We start from the raw sequence: 21,226 nt of genomic DNA on the forward strand, positions 1-21,226 counted from the left end.
ACAACACCCATTAATGCCATGTACACGACTGCCAGTGTGACTATAGCCTGATTAACTGGGTGGCCCACACACTAGTCACAACTGTGTTTTTTCTCACGTCTAAAAGTGTTTTTGTTGGCTTTAGGCAAGATATTCAACTTTTAAATGAAAAAACTGTTTGTTTTGACTCAAATGTATCAGTGTCACATGACTAGATCAGTTAACGTACTTCTTGCTAGCACATGTATGAGGTGTAAATTTATTAACGGTCAAAATTGCGACTGGTAGTACAAAATTGTAACCAAAGACTACAGAACACACAAGACATGTCACTCGTATAGTTTTGAATGGGCAAAAGTGTAACAGTCAATATGGCAAATAAAGCCCCGCCTACTAGTACAGGAGCCAATAGTTGATCGATATAGACTAATGTTTCTCCAGGGAGAAGCTCAGATCAGATGTGTGCTTTTACTGTTTGGTCGTCAACAAACACACTTGAATCTCAGCGAATTCTTGCTTCACAGACATGAGAAATATATCCAAATAAAGCTTGAAATCTCCACTTTTAAATTAATCAAGTGCACTTGATAAAGTTTTATTGATTTCGTAATCTGTATGAAATGACCGCGAGGTACAGTCCATCCTGCCAACCACACATCACATGACAGCATCTACTCTAACGCCAAAAAACTTAGTAAACAAAGTCACTGTGATTTCTAAAGGAGATTCGCCATCAAGACCAAGTTGTGGATTACTTAAGAAGAGCAGTGCAATCAGACGATCATTATTCAGAGGATGATAACGTGTAGAATGGCCATAAATGAGGTTGGTGTCGTGATCCTGTTCCTTTTATGTGTGTACGCGCATTAGCTCGGGCAACCTGAAAATATGATGATTTTGTTTGATTTGGATGTTTAGAAACTAAACTTAGGGGACAGTTTTTGTTTCATTTTATTGATAATTCCAAATATGTAACGTAATCATATGATTGGCAAATAGTTTTAGAGTTTGGTTCACAGAAATGTAGAAATTTCCATCATTTACTAAAATAAATTTTAATCCTTTTATGTAATCTGTAGGAAAGTTTTTCAAAAGCTGCCGCTCGTCCTAACTCTGCGATCCACTTAAAGATCGGTGGCCTAATGGAAGATTTTCATGAACATATTTTTTAACGATCATGAAGTAAATTGTAATTCAAATGTAGTATGCACTCAAGTAGTGGCGATTTTGGACACAGCCTAGGGATGGGAAATTTGACCTATAATCAAAATCTCGATTTGTTGAACATTTTAGCTTAATTTTAGTACAGTAAATATGCATTTTTCTTTGCTATGAGCTGCTCTTGTTGCTCAGTTTTCTCAGTGTTTAAGTTGTCCAGAATCAACATGTTGGCGGAATAACGAAATGTAGTGGGGTAATGTGACTTAACACGTGGCAGGGAAAGTAATTGGGAAAAAAAATGGACCTGGAAAAATTAAATCGATTATAGGTTCTGAATGTCGATTTCAATAACTTTTTGATTAATTGCCCAGAGCTAATGCAGTCACTGTCTCAAATCAAAACATCTAAATTATGCAACTGTTTTCCACAATATTGTGACCACGTATAAAACCTAACTTTCTCAAAATAACATGAAAGAAGAAGTTTGTGTTTTAGGAAAGTCTACAGACAAAAATGTGTACTTAATTTCCAAGAAATACTAACCTTGGATTAAATGGGTTAAGCAAAACCCTACAAGCACTAAACATCTGCACAATTAATGGACAGAAAAGCATCTCTCAAGTGCAAAAGCATGCAAGTGTTTGTGTGCTTGTACAAGCAGTGTAAGTGAGTCATTTGAAAGTTTTAAATTAGCACACACAATGACTAATGCACAATGAATCCGGCTTCAAGGACACAGTGACCTCTAAGTCTGCTATGTTGGGGGGAAGGGTACTGAAAAAATGGCAGGAAAAAAATGGAAGTAGATGGAAGTGTTTGTTCAGTTTTTGTGATGGTGTCCCTATCCAAGGTTCTGAAAGCATTTTGAAGATTCTATGCTTGGTTGTGATTGGCTGAAAGCTGCATTTTACTGCTGTGACATCACTGATTTCTCTTGCTGAGTGACATCAGCACAGCAGCAGCTTTCACACACTGCAGACAGTGTATCGCTAACATTGCACCATTTGATTTGCAGCTGCTGAAAATGATGGACTGAAAGAGTTGGAACAAGACAAACAGAAGGAGATAGCAAGAAAGAAAAAGAGCAGGGCAGAGTGAGGCTGATTTGTGGAGATTGGCTGAAAAATCTCTTCTTTTCTCTCTCTCTCTCTCTCTCTCTCTCTCTCTCTCTCTCTTTAACATTTTTATGCTAATTACCTCAATGTACTGCTTTAGTTTATTAAAGTTCTTTATACAAGATTTTGAAAGATTTCATGTTATGATTCTAAACTATATTTATGCAATTGTCATAAATCACATTTTGAATGTAGACCTGAAAAAGCAACTGTCTTAATTATTGTATGCTTTGAAGCACAAACTTAAGTTTAGTTACAAGATATAAACTTGGTAAAAAGATACTTGGCAGATTATTGCTGAAAAAAAACAACTGTTAAGAATGTCAAATTAGCTTTGTTCTAATTTTATATCAAGTTCACATGCTTTATTATTATTATTTTTACAGTTTGGAGATTAAGGTTTAAAATGAAATGCTTAAATCAAACTGAATTGTGCTTTATATTTAAGATTAATAATTCAAAAACTTTACAGCAGAATATTATTTGGGCACTGAGCCATATGTATGTACTAAACAAAACATTTTTCATAATAATTTTTGTATGTGAACAACAACAGTGACGATTATCTAGCACCATTAACTTTTTTGAATCATGTCCATGATTTTTGTCTTCTTATGGCATGTGGCCAAAATCTGTTCAAAAAGACAAATATAAAGCACCATATTTGTAGTTCTAGAGAGCATTTGGTACTAAAAAATACAGAAAAAGGGAAGACTCAAAAGATCACTTTAACAGTGTTAATGTAAATTTTACACTGATTAGGATGTTAAAGAAACCCCTAAATCCGCATTTTTGGTTAAAATATAGCCCTGGTGGTCTTAACAGTCTGAATTAACACAGCCAAATTGTTTTTTTTATCCGACACTTAAATGAATGGTTTTATTCCACTTGAATTCCTCTCAAATAACAAAGACGTGATCATCTATCCAAATAGTCATTACACAAAATTAATCTTTATCATCATTATGTTGATTTTAGAGGCAAGATGGCTCAGTGGTTAGCACTGTGTGCATGTTCTGCCCGTGTTCACGTAGGTTTCCTCCAGGTGCTCTGGTTTCTCCCACATTCCAAAGACATGCGGTAGATGAAATGGGTAAACAAAATTGACCGTAGTGTTTGTGTGAATAAGAGAGTTTCCCTGTGCTATGTTTTACCTGGAAGGGCATCTGCTGCGTAAAACATATGCTGGAATAGCTGGCGGTTCATTCCGCTGTGGTGACCCCTGATAAATAAGGGACTAAGCTAAAGGAAAATAAATGATTTTTTTTTTTTACATTCTTTGTGTGAGTTTTAGCTTGACACTCTGCTCAGTTTTTCAGGTCCCACACAGCCATTCTGACCTGCTGTCTCTTAAATCAACATCACATCTACCACAGATGCCTATGATTATTTGACTCATCTATAAACAAAGTCCACCTAGTATAGCAAACATGCATCCTCCAACTAAAGAGATTACACTAAACCAAGCAATGCAAGTAAAATATATCTAATCAATACACACAACATCATGCTTTTGTTGAATTCTGATCACTAAGCATCCTAGCACTGCTACATTTGCAAAGGATTTGCTGATATAACAGTTCAGCATTACTACTCAGTACATTTGAGTCTGCCTGTGGTGGTACAGTGGCTAGTATCAAAATACTAACTAAGGTATAAAAATGTGAAGGTATAAAAATATTATAGTGTAAACAATTTATTGTGCACTCAACCTACGAGTATCCCAAAATTCCACAAGTTCAAGAACTCATGTTCCTCTAAAAACATGTTGAGGAAAACTTTTCAGTAGTTAATGTAATAGATAAACACTCCTGAGCACATGGTGTGAGCTTTCTGACAAAATATGCCAATGAATGATTGCAAACTCACACATTAGTAGTTACTAAATGATATTAAAGGAATAATTAACCCACAAATTAATATTTACCCATCACTGAATTGCCCTTAAGTGGTACTAAATATGAAATTTAAAAATTCAGCTGAATACAGCAGAAGATATTGTGAAGAATGTTGGGAACTGACATCTGTACTACTCAATGGACACTAGTTTCAACATGCTTCAAAAGTTCTTTTGTGTCAGAGAATCAAACTAGTTTGAAATGAGTGGACAAGGAGTATGACAGTTATATAATTATTATTAACTATGACACTAATTTTATTTTTACTGCATATGATATGTTTTTGAGTCTCAGAATCCCGGGTGTAGCAGAATTGTTACTTTATGAATCAAAGAGAACTGCAGTTGAAAAAAGTCACCTAAATCTTGGATGACTAGATGGTTTTGGGTGAACTATGATTGTAGCCAAAAAGAAAACACAGGAGGAAAAAGATAAACAACTGTGCTTTTTCTTGTAACAGGACATATCCGGAGGCAATACACCGCAATGGGGGTAGAAAACCTGAGAAGAAACACATTCAATTTATGTGCAGCACAATCCATCTAGCAGGTCTACCCCTCTTCTGCCTTTCAGCCCAATACAGTTCCGCTTCTATTCAATCTTAACGGTACTTCAATGAAGCAAGTTAATTTAATCATTTAATTTTGTTTTTATATGATACAAAAGAAAATCACAATTACTTTAAGTACACAAAATCTTAAAAGTCAAAGCATGCCACATTATGTTACTGAAATGAGTCTACATTACAAAATGGGTGGTAATGTAATGAGTCAGCAACCTAAAGTGATTGCTGGCTCGTTTACTGAATGCTGATCGCTGCATACAAAATGGTTTAAAAATTTTAAGTATACTAAATAAATATTCAACCTGAAAGATACCACTGACAGAACTGATAGAAGAAGAAATCCTACAGTATGCTATTTGTACAACGCATGCAGTTTTATTGCTTATCTCTGATTTAATTGACATGCTGTGATTACCCATGCTCCTCTGAGACCGATGTGGGTGTGTCACACTGCTTACGAGCCAGGGACACCTGCCACAAATGGAGAGCTTTTGTGATGCTGATCAAGACTGTTTGAAAGCCACTGATTTAAGAGCCCTGACAGAAACACAGTGTGCTTTATTTCAAAGAGACTGTGCTCAAATTTCAACATGAGTCTATAGGTTGTTTTCAATCACATGATTCTGGTGACGCGCAAAATTCAGATAGAAGTAAAAAACTGGATGGAAGACATAGAGAAAAATCTGTATTTTTGCAATGTATACCATATTTCAAAGGAGATATAAATAGAAAATAAACACATATGCTGAAGAGGGCCGAGTTTTCTCCTGATTTACAGTATATTTTTCTGTCATCGAGGAGGTATATGCTGTATAAAATATTACATTACCTGGAAAATACTATAGTAATTACTATAGAGTTTGAATACATACTTGAACATAATTACTTGAATTCAACTGCTGTAGCAATTATATTGCTGCTGTGGTTAAACACAACTGTAGCAAAAAAAACAAATTATTCATTAGGCTTCAGTTTTCTTCTTTCATTATACACCTTCACAATGCATCACAGTTTACACTAATGATATGTTTTTACAGATTATCAGTTTACTATTTTAGTATTGTTAGCACTCATTAGCAAAGAGTTGTACACATTATACTCTCTACTATATGGTTCAAAAACATGTTTATTATAAATTATTATAACATTTTTTCCCCATGCGAATATCTTCCAGACATCACCAAATAACAGATGAAAATATACAAAATCGTAGACACATAGTTTACATTGTATTATTTATTTTTTTTTTAAGAGGGAATGAACTTAATGAACTTATCATCAACAAACTTTCAGCGCTGCTGCACTTCTCTATGTTCACGTTATGTTTATTCTGCCAAAATGCCAGTAAAGACATTGATTATTGCAAAACAAGACAGATATTTCATTGCAGCGATTACATGGTAGGGTATGTTATTTATATTCTCCTGGATTTTGTATAAGTGTGATGGTGTTTGTATCTAAGCTTTTTGTATAACACATTAACATATTTATACACAGTTAGGCCTGTATATAACCTTTACTTATTGGTGCTGTCAAATGAATTATCACGTTCAAAAAAGTTTGTACACATGGATGTTTTGAAAAAATGTTTATTACATTTATTTTTATTTTGTTTTTCAGTTTCTTGAACTTTGCCTTTTTTATGAGCAAAAACTTTTGGATGCCTATAAAAGCTGTTCGCCATTTCTTACTTTGGCTGATTTAAACGATTATAAACAACACAAAACAGAAACATTTTGATGTTCAGAATAGCGATTCCTATGTAGAAGAATCACTTCCTGCCCTCTATCTGAAATTCAAACGTCATCAATGACATCATGTGAAAACAACCTATTTAAAAAAATGTAAACACTACTTTCCCTTTGAACATGTCATGCGAAATCTGGAAGACTGTCTGTTTTGTGTTTATTTCCTTTCACTAAAAGATGCCTGGGTAAACAACATTTGTATTTGATAGTCAGTCAGACTGACACAACTGAGTCTTAAACTTTAATATCAAAGGAGTCGAATGTTGGTAATATCAAACGCTTCCATTTATGTTCTTGGTGACATCTTGACCTTTGACCTACAAGGAATGTATATTTCAGCAGGGGTGAATCAGAGAGACAGTAAAAGTGCCGAAACAATTGCAGACCACCTGCTCATCTTGAGGTTGATTACTTAAGCCTTTGAGTGCACTTTCGATTGTGCTATCAATGATGAGTACACTTACAATACACATATCTATCATCTGTGTGTCAATTTATCTATCTATCTATCTATCTATCTATCTATCTATCTATCTATATGTATATAGATATATATATATATATATATATATATATATATATATATATATAAAAAAAAAATATATATATATATATATCAGTCTATCTGTCTATCTATCTATTGTGTGAATATCTATCTATCTATCTATCTATCTATCTATCTATCTATCTATCTATCTCTATATATATATATAAATATATATATATATATATATATATATATATATATATATATGTATATCTGTCTATCTATCTATCTATCTATCTATCTATCTATCTATCTATCTATCTATTGTGTGAATGTCTATCTATCTATCTATCTATCTATCTATCTATATATCTATATATCTATCTATCTATCTATCTATTGTGTGAATGTCTGTCTATCTATCTATCTATCTATCTATCTATCTATCTATCTATCTATCTATCTATCTATCTATCTATCTATCTATGCAATGTTTATCTATAATACAACGACAGTGCATTCATACCAAATGACTTTCCAAACAAATGACTTGTAAGAGTGTGATAAATATTCTGTTTTCTTCCAGGCCATACAGTGGACGGAAGCCATGTTCTCTGCTCATTCTGGTGTCTCTGCTTAGTGACAGACACACTGTGAAATGAGGGCCCATTAGTCACAGCATCTCCATTCCACAATACTGACACCAACACAGCACCACAGGCCTTTCTTACCCATCCACTGCTATCGGATGACCTTTGAAGGAGCCATTGCGCGAACAACATGATGACCAAAATGGGTAAACCATTACTGTGTGGACAGCGAAAGTGCAGGTAATATTTGTGACAGGCATGAAATAGGCAGAGAAATGTGTAAACTTAACCTGAAGCCACTTACATTCGAGATGCTTCTTCTTAGGTGCCATCACCTCATGCGTGGTCGCTTTACACACCGCACGAGCCACTTCGGATCCCGTGAGGCTGTATTGCGCCGCGGCGATGCGGTCCGTCAAAGTCTGACCCGACATCTTCCTTCTCTCACCGAATCAAACGCCCTTATTCCGGTATAAAGAGATGCGTCGAGTTGCTCCAAAGCGTCCACAAGGATGACGAGGCCCTTTGAAATTGATTCAGTTTGCGAATTTAATATGTAGGTATTGTTAAGGCAAATCTGAGATTAAGTCCAACGTTCATAACTGAGGCAATACTAAAACCTAGAGAGGGGGACTCTGTATTCACTATAACATAAATTTCAGGTCAACGCCTGCGCTCTGGATTCGCCTCGTGGGGATGCGGGATCACATAAGAGATGCGTAACGACGCATTTCAAACGCTAACAGTTATTCAGAAAGAGTAGACGGTGAGCTTGAATGTTAAAAAAGAGTGAATTTATATAGTCCTAAGAAGATAATCCTCGTTTTATTTGCGCGTTGGGTTGGAAGAGGCTGTTAGGATGGTGATGCTCGGCTCGACCAGTCGTCCTTCTCTCCTCCTCCTCCTCCTCCAGATCAAGGATTAAGCTTCTCGACAAACCCCGCTGGATGTGCAGTCACCCAAACCTTCAAACGACTCGCGTTGTTCTCCTCATCTCTAAAAAACGCTCGCCTTCCTTCTCATTTACCCTGTGGCTATGTCCAGTTTCGGACAATTTCTAAAGGAGGAGGATGAAACACTGCCGATAACGGAAGCCGCGGTTCCTGCTGGACTCAATATTTATTTATTTGCGCTATCACTCCGCCCCCACGCATGAGTCAGGTCACACGTCATTAAAACCCAGATTGCGTTTTACTATCGGCGCCCCATGTAAAACTGCTTGTTTATGGCTATGGTTGGTGATGGGGAATTTGATTCATCCTATAGAATATTTTTATTCACTGAAAAGATTTGTTCACGGATTCGTTCAGTGGTTATTATCAATGATAAATTGTGAAAATATTTTTAAAATTCATGTTTTAATTATGTTGTTCATCATTGTTCAACATAAATTTAAAAACTCACATCCTTAAAAAACGGTCAAACTTTTATGACACAAAAATATTTTAAAAACTGAAAACCCATAAGCATAGTAGGAAAATAGTTTGCAATTCATTCAATACCACTACCAGTTCCCAATTCTGCACAATATCTCCTTTTGTTCAACAGAAGTAACATACTGAATGAATAACTAACACAAATTAATAAAATGAATATCTAATCAGAAACATGTCAAGAGCCATTATCTATTGTAATGTGCTCCACAATGAAACATATATTCAAACCTTTATATAGCCAGATTTTCATGCAATTTCAATTTTCCTATCTGTGGACAAGATGCAGGAGATCCAAACACATGGCAAATCCTCATGTGTAAGACTGCATGCTTTATTAACTGATTTTTTCTCATCACTTTTCTTCAAAACGTTTTTGTTATTAAAAGAAAACAGCAGAAATATATTTATATTTGTCACCTTTAGACTACGTTTACATGGACATCAGTAATCAAATTATTTGTTTTGTTCTAATTAAGAATAATAAGACTAAGGTGTTTACATGAGTTGCTTTTTAATTGTTACTTTCATGATCCAGTTTTAAATGTTATAGCACATATTTCGATTAACGTCATTGAGTCACCACGCTATCCGCATTTCCTCCGGAGTTTCATGTAATTTCGAGTGTTAATTTGTAATTTGTCGACTTTAACTGCAGTTTGGCACTTTCACTTTCATTCACAAACATTTCATGCCCGCCCTCTGTGACAACGAGACATTGGATGCAACTATGAACTGCTGGAAGAGTTATGTTTTAACGGAAGTTTATACCGCATGCTGAATGGAAGAAAAAAAACTCCGCATTTCAAGATGCGGGTGTCTGTGTTTAGTCTGTAATGCACTTAAATAATGTGACTAAAATCGGCATACCATACAGGTCTTAATTCTGACCTTTTAATTATGACCTTAATCTGATGAAAATCACTGTTTACATGGTTAACTATTAATCAGAGTAGTCTTAATTGCATTAAAATCGAATTATTGGTGTCAATGTAAACGTAGTCAGTGTTAGGTTGTTTGTTCGTTAAACGTATGTCAAAGCCAAAGTATTGACAACGGTTTTATTTCTGGGCAGAACAATTAAAAAATAAAAAATAAAAATCGCTGTCAGCATCTAGGCATCTAGTTTAGCAACAAGTTGCTGGGTGTAGATTACTTAACAGCCACTGGCGTCACCAAGGGTATTTGAAAACTTTATCACTGCATTAATTCATTTTCCTTGTTGACACTGTGGAATGAACCACCAACTGAAACATTTGGACAACAGAAATGGCGGAACTCGAACCAGCAACCTTCTTGTGAGTTCACAACACAAACATCGCTAAATTACAGCATGTCACTTATCAGACGTTCTGTGGCCCCTTAAAGCATTAATCCAACATGTAAAAACAATTTCAGATTGATGGAAACATATGCAGTATATACAAAAAACATCCATATATATATATATATATATATATATATATATATATATATATATATATATATATATATATATATATATATATATATATATATATATATATATATATATATAAATACAGTTGAAGTCAGAACTATTAGCCATCCTTATTTTTTTTTTCCCAATTTTCGTTTAACGAAGAGAAGATTTTTTTTAAAACATTTATAACCATAATAGTTTTAATAACTCATTTCTAATAACGGATTTCTTTTATCTTTGCCATGATGACAGTAAATATTATTTGACTAGATATTTTTAAAACACTTCTATACAGCTTGAAGTGACATATTAAGGTTTACCTAAATCAATTAGGTTAACTAGGCAGGTTAGGGTAATTAGGCAAGTTATTGTATAACGATGGTTTGCTCTATAGACTATATAGCTTAAAGGGGCTAAAAATTTTTACCTTAAAATGGGTTTTAAAAAAATAAAAACTGCTTTTATTCTAGCCAAAATAAAACAAATAAGACTTATCAGACATACTGTGAAAATTTCCTTGCTCTGTTAAACATCATTTGGGAAATATTTAAAAAAAGAAAAAAAATCAAAGGGGGGCTAATAATTCTGTCTTCAACTGTATATATAAAGGCATATTTAGTTCCTTTTTTAAATTATCCACCAGCGTAAAAAAAAAAACAGCTGTAGCGAACATGAAACATCTGTTTTATTCCCTCCCACTTATACTCTGATATGCAATTGTTTTTAAATTATGGCTTTGACCATTACCAAAGCAACGTCACTTACAACCATCCGTGTATATGTATTTCCTCACACAAAAGATTTTTTTTTATTGACCACCGAAATCCAGAAGGAAATTAATAATAGTGCAAAGTTGATATGAATATGAGGTCTGCTACAAGTTTTTCTGTTAAGTGAATTTGAGAATGTTTTAAATTCACATGATATGTCTCTTTATTAGGCAAGTCACCACAATATGGAATGGCACAGTATCATCATACTATCCTAAGGGTTCAAATAAATGAAAGAAATCATCACAGCTGGCCATATTTACAAGTAAAAGACTTTAAATTAAATAGTATAGCTTTTGGGAAAAATACATTAATTAGAAAAGCAAAAAATGTACAAACATCTTTTTTTTTGTTCTCTTCCATGTTTAAAAGGTGAGGTGTTAGTGTTTTTGCTCAATAGTTCCTCTATTCGCTCACATCAGGTCACGTTTTGATGAGGCCCTCGAGGAAGTCCTTCTCAACCATTTCCTCAATGTTCTGTCTGGCCCGGCTCCAGAAAACTTTCTGGCTCTCCAGTTTGCCATCCTTGCCAGGGAATGGTCCGTCTCTGGGAGTAGGGCTGTGAAATGGTCCTGAGCGGCTGTTGCCTTTGCTGCTGAAGTCCTGGCTGAGGAGGTTGAAGAAAGGGAGGAGCTGCTCCATGCTGCGGATCACGTAAAGGGTGAGCAGAAGCTGTCCGGGCTCCCAGGACAAAGTGCGTGTGGAGCAGTCTTCCTCTGGGTTTTTCTGGATTTAACAGAGACAGGGTAGTAAGAATTCTAGAATTCTGTCATCATATTCTCATACTTATGTTACTTCAAACTGGAATACATATCTTAGTTTCCTCTGCAGAACACAAATTAAAATAAAAAAATTTTTGATTTACATCTTTGTCCATAAATTGTTTTTTAATGGGTAACGAAATAAACAAGAGTTTAAACAAACACAATTTATCAAGGTGCAATGTTTTTTACTGATTGTCTTGTGATCAGAAAAACATTATGAAAGCAGGAGAACGGTTGCCATTAAATAAATTTCACATTGTCTTCCTATCATTTTGACATTTGTAAAACAGTGCATGGAAATTTTTGAAAGTTTAACATGCTAGTCATTCTATTTGGAAGTCATAAAGCATCACTGACGTCCACTGTGACATACTATAAGACAAAAAGATTGTCACCAATTGTCATTTATAAATTACCACAACACTCTAAACCAAATGGATCATGCTAGAATCAGGATAATATTCATTCATTCATTCATTTTCCTTTGGCTTAGTCTCTATCTTTGAGGTCGCCACAGCGGAATGAACTGCAGAATAAACACAATTCCAGCATATGTTTTTTGCAGCAGATACCCAACCAGCCGCAACCCAGTACTGGGAAACACTCATACACACTCACTCACACACACTCATACACTCCTTTCACATATAGTGCATGTCTTTGGACTGTAGGCAAAACCGGAGCACCTGGAGGAAAGCCACACCAACACGGGGAGAATATTAAAACTCCACACAGAAACGCCAAGGCTTGAACCAGCGACCTTCTTGCTGTAAGGCAACAGTGCAAACCACTTAGCCACCATGGCGCCCAGAATAATAATATGTCATTATTATTTTCAGATTAAAGAAGGCCTTTAAAAGCATTAAAGGGACAGTTCACTAAAAATTACAATTGTGTCATTGCTTACTCTCTATTCACTTGTTCCAAACCTGATTGGTTTATGTCTTCTGATAAACACAAAGGAAGATATATTGAAGAAAGCTAAAAACCTGTAACCACACTTTCTTCAAATTATCTTCTTTTTCGGTTCAACAGAAGAAACACATTAAGGTTTTTCAACCACTTAAAGCTGCAGTATGTAAGTTTGACACCCAGTGGTTGAAGTAGGTATTGCACCCCTGGTTTAAAACACGCAAGTGCAAATTGCTAGATTGACAACACCAGCAAAGACTGATTTAAACCATGTTCTAAATAAAAGCAATAACACGTGATAGAAGGAATATTTTCTATAATAAAAGGAGTTTTTGTCCTAACCAACACCTTGAATTGACATATTAGAAACGGCTTCTATTTCTTGCAGCTGAACAACAGAAAACAGGCAATGATTACCTCAGGTACACCTCATGTTCTTTATTCAGTGTTAAATGCAAATAATGTGAGTTTGAATAACATTTTACATGACATTTATTGCCATACTACTGAAAGCAGCAGCAGATAGTTTACCTCAGATCTTGAAAATAAAATAACCATATTAAATTGAGCGTTAGAAGTGTCACTCTACATTCCGTAATGTTTAAGAGGATTAAACCTTACCATTTCATAGGAGTGCAGTAAGTGCACTATTCTGTCGTGTTTTGTCTGGTGCAAACAGCTCGATTTCTTATCACTAAAAATCTCATCACATAGCATGTAGTTAGGACAAGGGGTTACAATATAACCTGCTCATCTAATGCTTACGTTTGTAATGTTTATGTTATTTGCTAATTAATAACCACCTCATGTGGAACTCTGAATCTGTGTCTCATTTTGGAGGCTGCTACTGTCCACTGGAGGTCACATTTCTGGTCATAGACCCATGCTTTAAGAGCCTTTATAAGTGAAAGAATCACACCAAGGCAACGCAGGGTGCTGAAATATTATTGCTAAACTGACGTTCCAAGACGTAACATACATTTTGAAAGCAGGATATCTGACTTCAGCATTGTTTTTCAGATAAACAAGAATGTTCACTTAGCATGTTTCTTAAATATCTGCAAACAGACATGACTGGGAAGACGAAATGGGTATTAACATCTGTGATGACAAATGGGATGAATGCTTGAAAAATGTACATTCATGTTCTGTGAACGCAAGACATCATCTGATCCAATATAAGGTCATTCATAGGCTCCATTATTCTAAATCAAAACTTAACAAAATATTTCCAACAATCTCTTCAAGTTGTAATAAGTGCAGTGTGTCAACAGGAACTTTGTTTCATTCTTTGTGGTCATGCAGTAAACTACAACCATTCTAGAAAAATATATTTACATTTCTTTCTGAAGTGTACTCAACGAATCTGGAAATGGATCCTAGTATTGGACTTTTAGAAGCAGAGTACAGTCCTTGCAGTAGAAACCAAACACAAGCAATTCTATTTTGTATGTGTCTTGCAAAAAAACTCATTTTACAAATGTGGAAATCTGATGCTGTCCCCACCTTTGAAATGTGGGCTTGAGAACTTGGAAATATGTTACACTTAGAAGAACTGAGATTCATACTAAATGACAAATTGTCCATTTTTAACAAGATTTGGGAACCATTCATATTATTTTTGCAGATAGACTGAACTGATAGACTTACAAGACTGTTGTATGTTAATTTATCTATTTATCTTATGATTTATTTTATAATTATCTTATACTTTTTTTATAATGTCTCTTTTGGTTTCATTGTCCATGTACGCCTTGCCTCAATTTAAAATTTTTGTCCCAGCCAGATCTATATATGATTGTAAATGTTATGCATATATGCCTTTTATTTTTATGAATCTTCCATAAATATTTTGATTAATGTTAAATGGGTGGGGTGGGTGGTAGGGTTTTGCATTCCTTTTTGTAGTAAGTTAAATTCACTGTAAGTACCAGAGGTGGGACCAAGTCATTGTTTGGCAAGTCACAAGTAAGTCTCAATTCATTGCCCTCAAGTCCCGAGTCAAGTCCCGAGTCAAGACAGGCAAGTCCCGAGTCAAGTCCCAAGTCAAAGGCAACAAGTCTCAAGTCAAGTCCAAAGTCCTATAGTTTGATTTTCGAGTCTTTTCGAGTCTTTTTAACAGAAAAATGAACTGTAAACAGATTATGTATGGTTGTAAGATCTGTATTTATTAAACAAACCTTTTTTTATGAAAGAACATTGCTCAGATATATAAAAACACAAATGTAATTTTCTGAAAAAGTGCTAAACAGTGCTGCATCTTGTCTACACAGCACATTGCACAAGAACGAGTTCCACTACAATAGAGTCCATTTTGCCTCAGATCACACAGAAATTGCAGGTCTACTGCTGTCTAGTTCATTAAGTTTAGTTGTGCTATGTTATGTCTTCTGTGATCAACTTGTGATTAACTAAAACTACATAAACGACCTCAATGAGGCAGCAGTAGACCAACAACTCCTGTATGCTGCAAAGTAAAATTGAGTGAACTTGGTATTTTGTCAATTGAATCTCGTGTGTGCTGAAGAGATGAAGATGCAAATCTGTCTAGCAGCAATGTAAAATTGTGGCACATATTCTCAACGAAGTCGGCTACTTTATACAAAAATTAACGTTGTTTTCTTCACATAACAATGAAGAACTTTGCTCTCTACCTTGTGTGACGCTCGTGCACCGATTTCCTCTGTGGACAAAACTGCTTGCGAGCTCTGAAATATACGCTGCTCACGCGCAAATTTTCTCGCTCTCAAATATGCACTGCTCACACGCACATTTTCCTGCACGCTCTCCGAGATTATATATAGAATTTGAGTCTTGTGTTTCCTCTTCCTTTCGTGCTTTTTGATATGATTTATATTGAGGCACTATTTATTAACAATAACCAAAATACTAAAATAGACTTACATATTAAATTTTTAATCTAATAAACCATAACATTTTGGCTGTATGTTTTATGATGAGATATTTCCAGTTACAAACACTTAAAGACACAAAGAATAGATGTTGGATGTAAAGAATGCATTTTGTTTTACAAACATTTATTAATCACCCGAAAGGTGCACCATACTAATCAAATAAAAAAACATTTAAACAAAAATATAACTAACGCAAGCAGAAATGTAACTGTGATAAAAATAAGGAAACCATTATCAACATTGATAAACCATATCAACATTCTGGAATAATCAATTTACCAGGAGGATCTCTGGAGAGCAAAAGCAGGAAAGGTTTGAGGCGCCAGTGTGGACAAAAGTCAAGCAAACGCAGTGAGACTGAATACGTGCACGAGAGACCAGCCAATCAGATTGAAGTACCTGCCCACTGGTGAAAGTAATGTCAGAGCCAATCAGATTTTTCTTTCTTTTCATAAAGAACGGGGTTCAAATCCCACTTAGGCACTTGTAAACTATCATTTTAGACCATTTTGTCAAAAATCCTTACTGAAAAAAACAGCTTGAACCAGCCTAGGCTGGTTTTAGCTGGTCGACCAGGCTGGTTATAGAGGGGTTTTGGCCATTTGCAGGCTGGTTTCCAGCCATTTTTTAGCCTAGTCTTAGCTGGTCAGGCTGGGAGATGACCAGCTAAAACCAGCTTGACCAGCCTAGCCAGGCTGGGAGCCCAGCCAAAACCAGCTATGTCCAGCTTAAACCAGGCTGGTCAAGCTGGTTTTAGCTGGATTTTGCTGGTCAGTTTCCAGCCTGATCAGCTAAGACCAGGCTGGAAATGGCTGGAAACCAGCCTAGAACTGACCAAAACCCCTCTAAAACCAGCCTGGTGGACCAGCTAAAGCCAGCTTACCAGCCTAGGCTGGTTTAAGCTGGATTTTTCTGCAGGGATATTGTAATGTTTAACAATTTATTAGAGCCACAAATTATCTAAAACTTGTTTTCATGTTTGAATAGGCAATAAATGTGCTAAATAAATTAAAATAGAAATACCCACAGTGAAACAGTTATATAAATTTAAATATTAGTTTAAATACATTTATAGTGGTTTTAAATATCTTTTAATATGTAGAGTTCAAATTCAACAAACTGAATAAAACAAGTCTTCATTTTTAGTTTATTTAAAAACAATTACAAATGGAGTAATTCAACTCACAATTAAATGATCTCATTGAGTGATGGAATAATAAAGGTAAAACTTTAATTGAATGATCAGTCAAGTGTTTTCCAATGAAATCTGTTAAAATAAGAGTCCTACAAAACAGGAACAAAGACACTCATGAAACGAAATGTGATTGTCAATTGTATTTTTTATTAGATGGTTGGTTTTAAGTACCTTAAAAATAGTAGATAAGCCTTAAATATAGAGGGGGAAATACAGAAAAACAAACAAACAGAAATTCAACAATATAGATGCATTACAATTTCACAATAAAAATTTAATTAAAAACCATGTAGAGGACTAAAATATTGCTAAGAGGCATAACATCAACAATAATACAAATACTTTTAAGGTTTTAAATACTAAATAAAATTAATAGTATCAATCCAAAATATGAAAAAGGTAACACTTTACAATAAGGTTGTATTAATTAATTAAGTTTATCTATGTACTAATGTGAACAAACAATGCAGTGAAGTACAGTTACAAATCATTACAGTATTCATTAATTAATGGAAATAAAATTATTGGTTAACCTTTGTTAAATCACAGTGCATTAACATTAATGTTAACAAGCATACCTTTAAATTGTAATAATGCAATAGTAAATGTTAAACTATAATTAATAAAGGTTTAAAAGTATACTTCATTATTAGTTCATGTTAGTACATAGATTAACTAAAAAAACCTTATTGCAAAATGTCACCAAAAATAACAAAACACTTTTTTCACAGTTTTAAGAGCTTTAAAAATAAATTATATATATCTAGTTATTATGGCATGTAATTATTATTACTACTAATTAAATAGTTAGAAAATACTGTCAGAGGATGGGCAAAACACAAAAATAAAACATAATATGCGAATTGACACAAACGACCAAGTGCAAAAACATAAATTACAGCCATGTTCATTCATAATTATGTGAAATAAATGAGGAGAGGGTAAGTTTGGTTAAAAAAACTGAAGTTCATTGACTTATGCACAACAGTAAAACAATGCTTTTGCACAACAGTAACACATTGCGAGTAGTAAAGTCTCTTACCTTTGACAGATGTTGTAAATCCGCTGAATAAAACAAAAGGAGCAGATCGTGGATGTGTTTATTTCACTCTCCGAGTCAGAATGAAAATGGCATCTTCAAATTTCCCGCTGGTGCAAAAACACGGAAGTGCGCCACAAAGCGCTAGTGGTCGAAAGTATGCGCGCATGCTTTCTGTCACACACACACACAGAGAGATAGAGCGCTCCCTGTCAACATACTTTTTATCTTTGGGCTTTTTATAGAAAGTAGCAAGTCTTTACAAGTCAATAGGCGCAAGTCCAAGTGAAAGTCCGAGTCATTTAGGTTCAAGTCCAAGTCGAGTTGCAAGTCTTTTCATATTTTGTCAAGTCGAGTCTGAAGTCATCAAATTCATGACTCGAGTCTGACTCGAGTCCAAGTCACATGACTCGAGTCCACACCTCTGGTAAGTACTACAGAAAGAATTTTGATGGTATATTTCTTTGTAAAAACTCAGGCAGTACTGTATGTAATGTATGAAGGTTTTTTCAATGAAAATGAAAACAAAGAGTTAAAAAAAAATATCTGCAAACATATTATCGTATTTTTAGGCTGCAGAAGAGTCAAAAACTTGCATACAGCACCTTTAAGGGTGAGTATTTTTAAATTTTGAGTGAACTACCCCTTTAACAAATCTTCTGAATAATCTATAAATGTTACATTTCCTAAGTTAATGGTGTGGGATAAAGCAGCCATCAAGCAGAATGGAACAGATTTTTAAAGAATAAATGTATATCACTGTGACTATTCACTGATTGTATTACCTTGGCCCTTTTTCTCAGCAGCTTTGCCAGCCTGACAACATAGGGCTTGAACTCTCTCTGATGGGTCCCCTGTCGGCGGACTTCCAGACCAGAGTCATCAGAGGCTTCTGGGACGAAAGCCCAGCGATACCTGTGGCATAATAATATATCATTATTTCCTTCAAATGAAATATGTTCAATATGCTGCATGCATTTTATCAGTAAGGAAGGCTAATTTGATGGAAAAGGATCAATAGGTTTTTTCAGCTCTAATTGGAGAGTGCTGGAACAGAAAAAAGCATCCATCTGAACATCTTCGTGCAGTCATAAAAGCCACTTGCATTTCAGACTCTCAAGATGTGTTTTTAACTAACATTTCTCAAGTAGCACGCTTATTAAAAAGAACTCCTGTCACATACCGAATAGTATATTAAACATAATGTGTAAAAACATGCCAAGAATACACACATCTGGAACTGAGGCAGGCTCTCAGAGGGCAGAGCGAGGGCCAGATCCAGCAGCTTGCAGGCAGACAGGTAGAGGTTGAGCCAGCGCTGGCTGTTGTAGGAGGTAGAGAAGCCATTGCCCCCTGAGTATGTTGTCTCAAGCCCTGCAACCGAGGGCCCTGAAGTCCTGGATAGAGACACCAGAGACCACATTCATTAGCATTCATAGGCACATGGGTTGACCTTCACAAAAAATAAAAAATAAATAAACAAATGAAAAGGATATAACTGGATACCTAGTGATGTCCTCATCTGCAGTGAGTTCCTGCTCCATGAGTAAAAACACCTGAACCTGAAAGATAATACAAACAAGCCTTAAGAACATGACATATTCAAAATGAATGTGACAAAGTGTCCACTAAGTAACACTTCTCTTTCCTTCATGTCATATTAAAGTAAGGCTGCACAATTTGGGAAAAACCTGACATTGCAATATTTTACTTTTCTGCCATTTATATTGAGATAAAAAATTTAAAGATAGAAGAGTGAAACGAAAAAAAATAACACTGTATAGCCTTCATTGTATTAATAATTGAGTAAAATTATTAAGTTACAAATGTTGTACATTTTTGTGCCTAAAACACATTTTGTGACTTTAAAACACATGCAAATGATAAAGATTCACTCTGTTATGGTTATACTTTGCCATGACTCCACAAATCCCATGTAGAGAATCCTAAATTGTTTGGCTGATCAACTACAATCCTTTAACATTGCATATCCTGTGATTTGACTATTGCGGACACACACATTGTGATAGAAATGCTGAAGCGATACATTGTCCAGCTCTAAGCGGAATTTGAGATCTTATATTTTTAAAACCATTTTTAAGGTTACATGTGACATGTCTAAAGTTAATGATGTGAAACATTATTAGCTCCCTTAAGAAATAATTATTTTGCTATTAGCTACAGATCAAAGCACTGTTATCCAAAGAAGTGCCTAATTAACTTGCCTAAATAATCTAATTAACCTAGTTAAGTCTTTAAATTGCACTTTAAGCTGAAGACATATTTAACATATCTTATAAAAAATAAATCAAAAAAATTAATATACCGTCATTATGGCAAGGACAAAAACTCTTAGAAATTAGTTATCAAAACTATTATTTTTAAAAATGTGCTGAAAAAAAATCCGCACTATTTTAAAAAGAAATAAAATTCCACAGGAGGGCTAATAATTTTGACTATATGTCAACTGTATGTAAATATGTACGTTGTGCTGTATCCTCACCAGCTCAGTGATCATAGTGGGCCAGAGTGAGGTCAGGTGCTGAGGTGACATGCGCAATAGCAGCACTCTGAAGAAGAGGAAGACCTGAGCATGGAGGATGGGCACTTGAGGGAGTCGGAGGCTCTCCACAAGACGCTCTGAAATTATATCAAGGTATAAGTGATGAGTTATTAGAGATTATTCAAAAATTATTAGAAAAGAATTTACACCCGAGGTCGTAATATGGCCATGATGAATTTTATTTCAACATATCAGAGTCAATTATTCCACTTATACTACATTATCACACCTAAAGACATTGTTTAGATCTTGTATTCCAAAACTAATGTCAGGTTTTTGTCCTCAAAAAAGCCCCTGTGTGTAGTAATTATGCTAGTATGGAACTCTAATTTGGTCAACCCCTGCCTGGAACTACTTTAGTTGTGCGTTTATCTGAAAATAACTACACCTTATAATGTTCATCAGCCAATCAGCATCAAGCATTCAACATCCTTGTAGTATAAAGCTTTTTTTTATAAGGTTTTGGCTTACTGGTAAAATCTACTAGTGCAGTCTTTACATGCTTTGAGCAAAACTTTGAATGTAGAAATGCCTAAGATCCCTTTAGAGCAGGCGTTTCTAATTCAGTTCAGAATCTTAAGCCCCGTTTACACCTGGTTTTAGAATGGATTTTGGTGTTAGGACTGGTAAGTGAGTGCAATTTACTCTTAT

The 21,226-nt window shown here is 35.0% G+C and overlaps 2 protein-coding genes across 20 annotated transcripts in view; both read right to left on the reverse strand.

Moving 5' to 3' along the window:
• The window catches only part of snap91a (synaptosome associated protein 91a), a 54,577-nt gene extending 45,920 nt beyond the window's left edge, over positions 1-8,657 (reverse strand). For all 7 annotated transcript variants that reach the window (NM_001443240.1, NM_001443239.1, XM_087286083.1 and 4 more), the window contains 1 exon segment: positions 7,848-8,657. In NM_001443240.1, coding sequence (NP_001430169.1) covers positions 7,848-7,977 — 130 coding nt within the window. In that variant the 5' untranslated portion in view covers positions 7,978-8,657.
• Positions 8,658-11,325: 2,668 nt separating this feature from the next.
• The window catches only part of dop1a (DOP1 leucine zipper like protein A), a 63,610-nt gene continuing 53,709 nt past the window's right edge, over positions 11,326-21,226 (reverse strand). For all 13 annotated transcript variants that reach the window (XM_087287250.1, XM_087287256.1, XM_087287247.1 and 10 more), the window contains 5 exons: positions 20,516-20,652; positions 19,519-19,574; positions 19,245-19,409; positions 18,798-18,927; positions 11,326-11,913 (listed from right to left, as the gene is read on the reverse strand). In XM_087287250.1, the coding sequence (XP_087143376.1) occupies positions 11,611-11,913; positions 18,798-18,927; positions 19,245-19,409; positions 19,519-19,574; positions 20,516-20,652 (791 nt within the window). In that variant the 3' untranslated portion in view covers positions 11,326-11,610. The remainder of the gene's footprint in view (positions 11,914-18,797; positions 18,928-19,244; positions 19,410-19,518; positions 19,575-20,515; positions 20,653-21,226) is intronic.

Source organism: Danio rerio, chromosome 16 (assembly GCF_052040795.2).
Source record: "Danio rerio strain M-AB ecotype USA chromosome 16, GRCz13ab, whole genome shotgun sequence".
NCBI classification, from domain to species: Eukaryota; Metazoa; Chordata; class Actinopteri; order Cypriniformes; family Danionidae; genus Danio; species Danio rerio.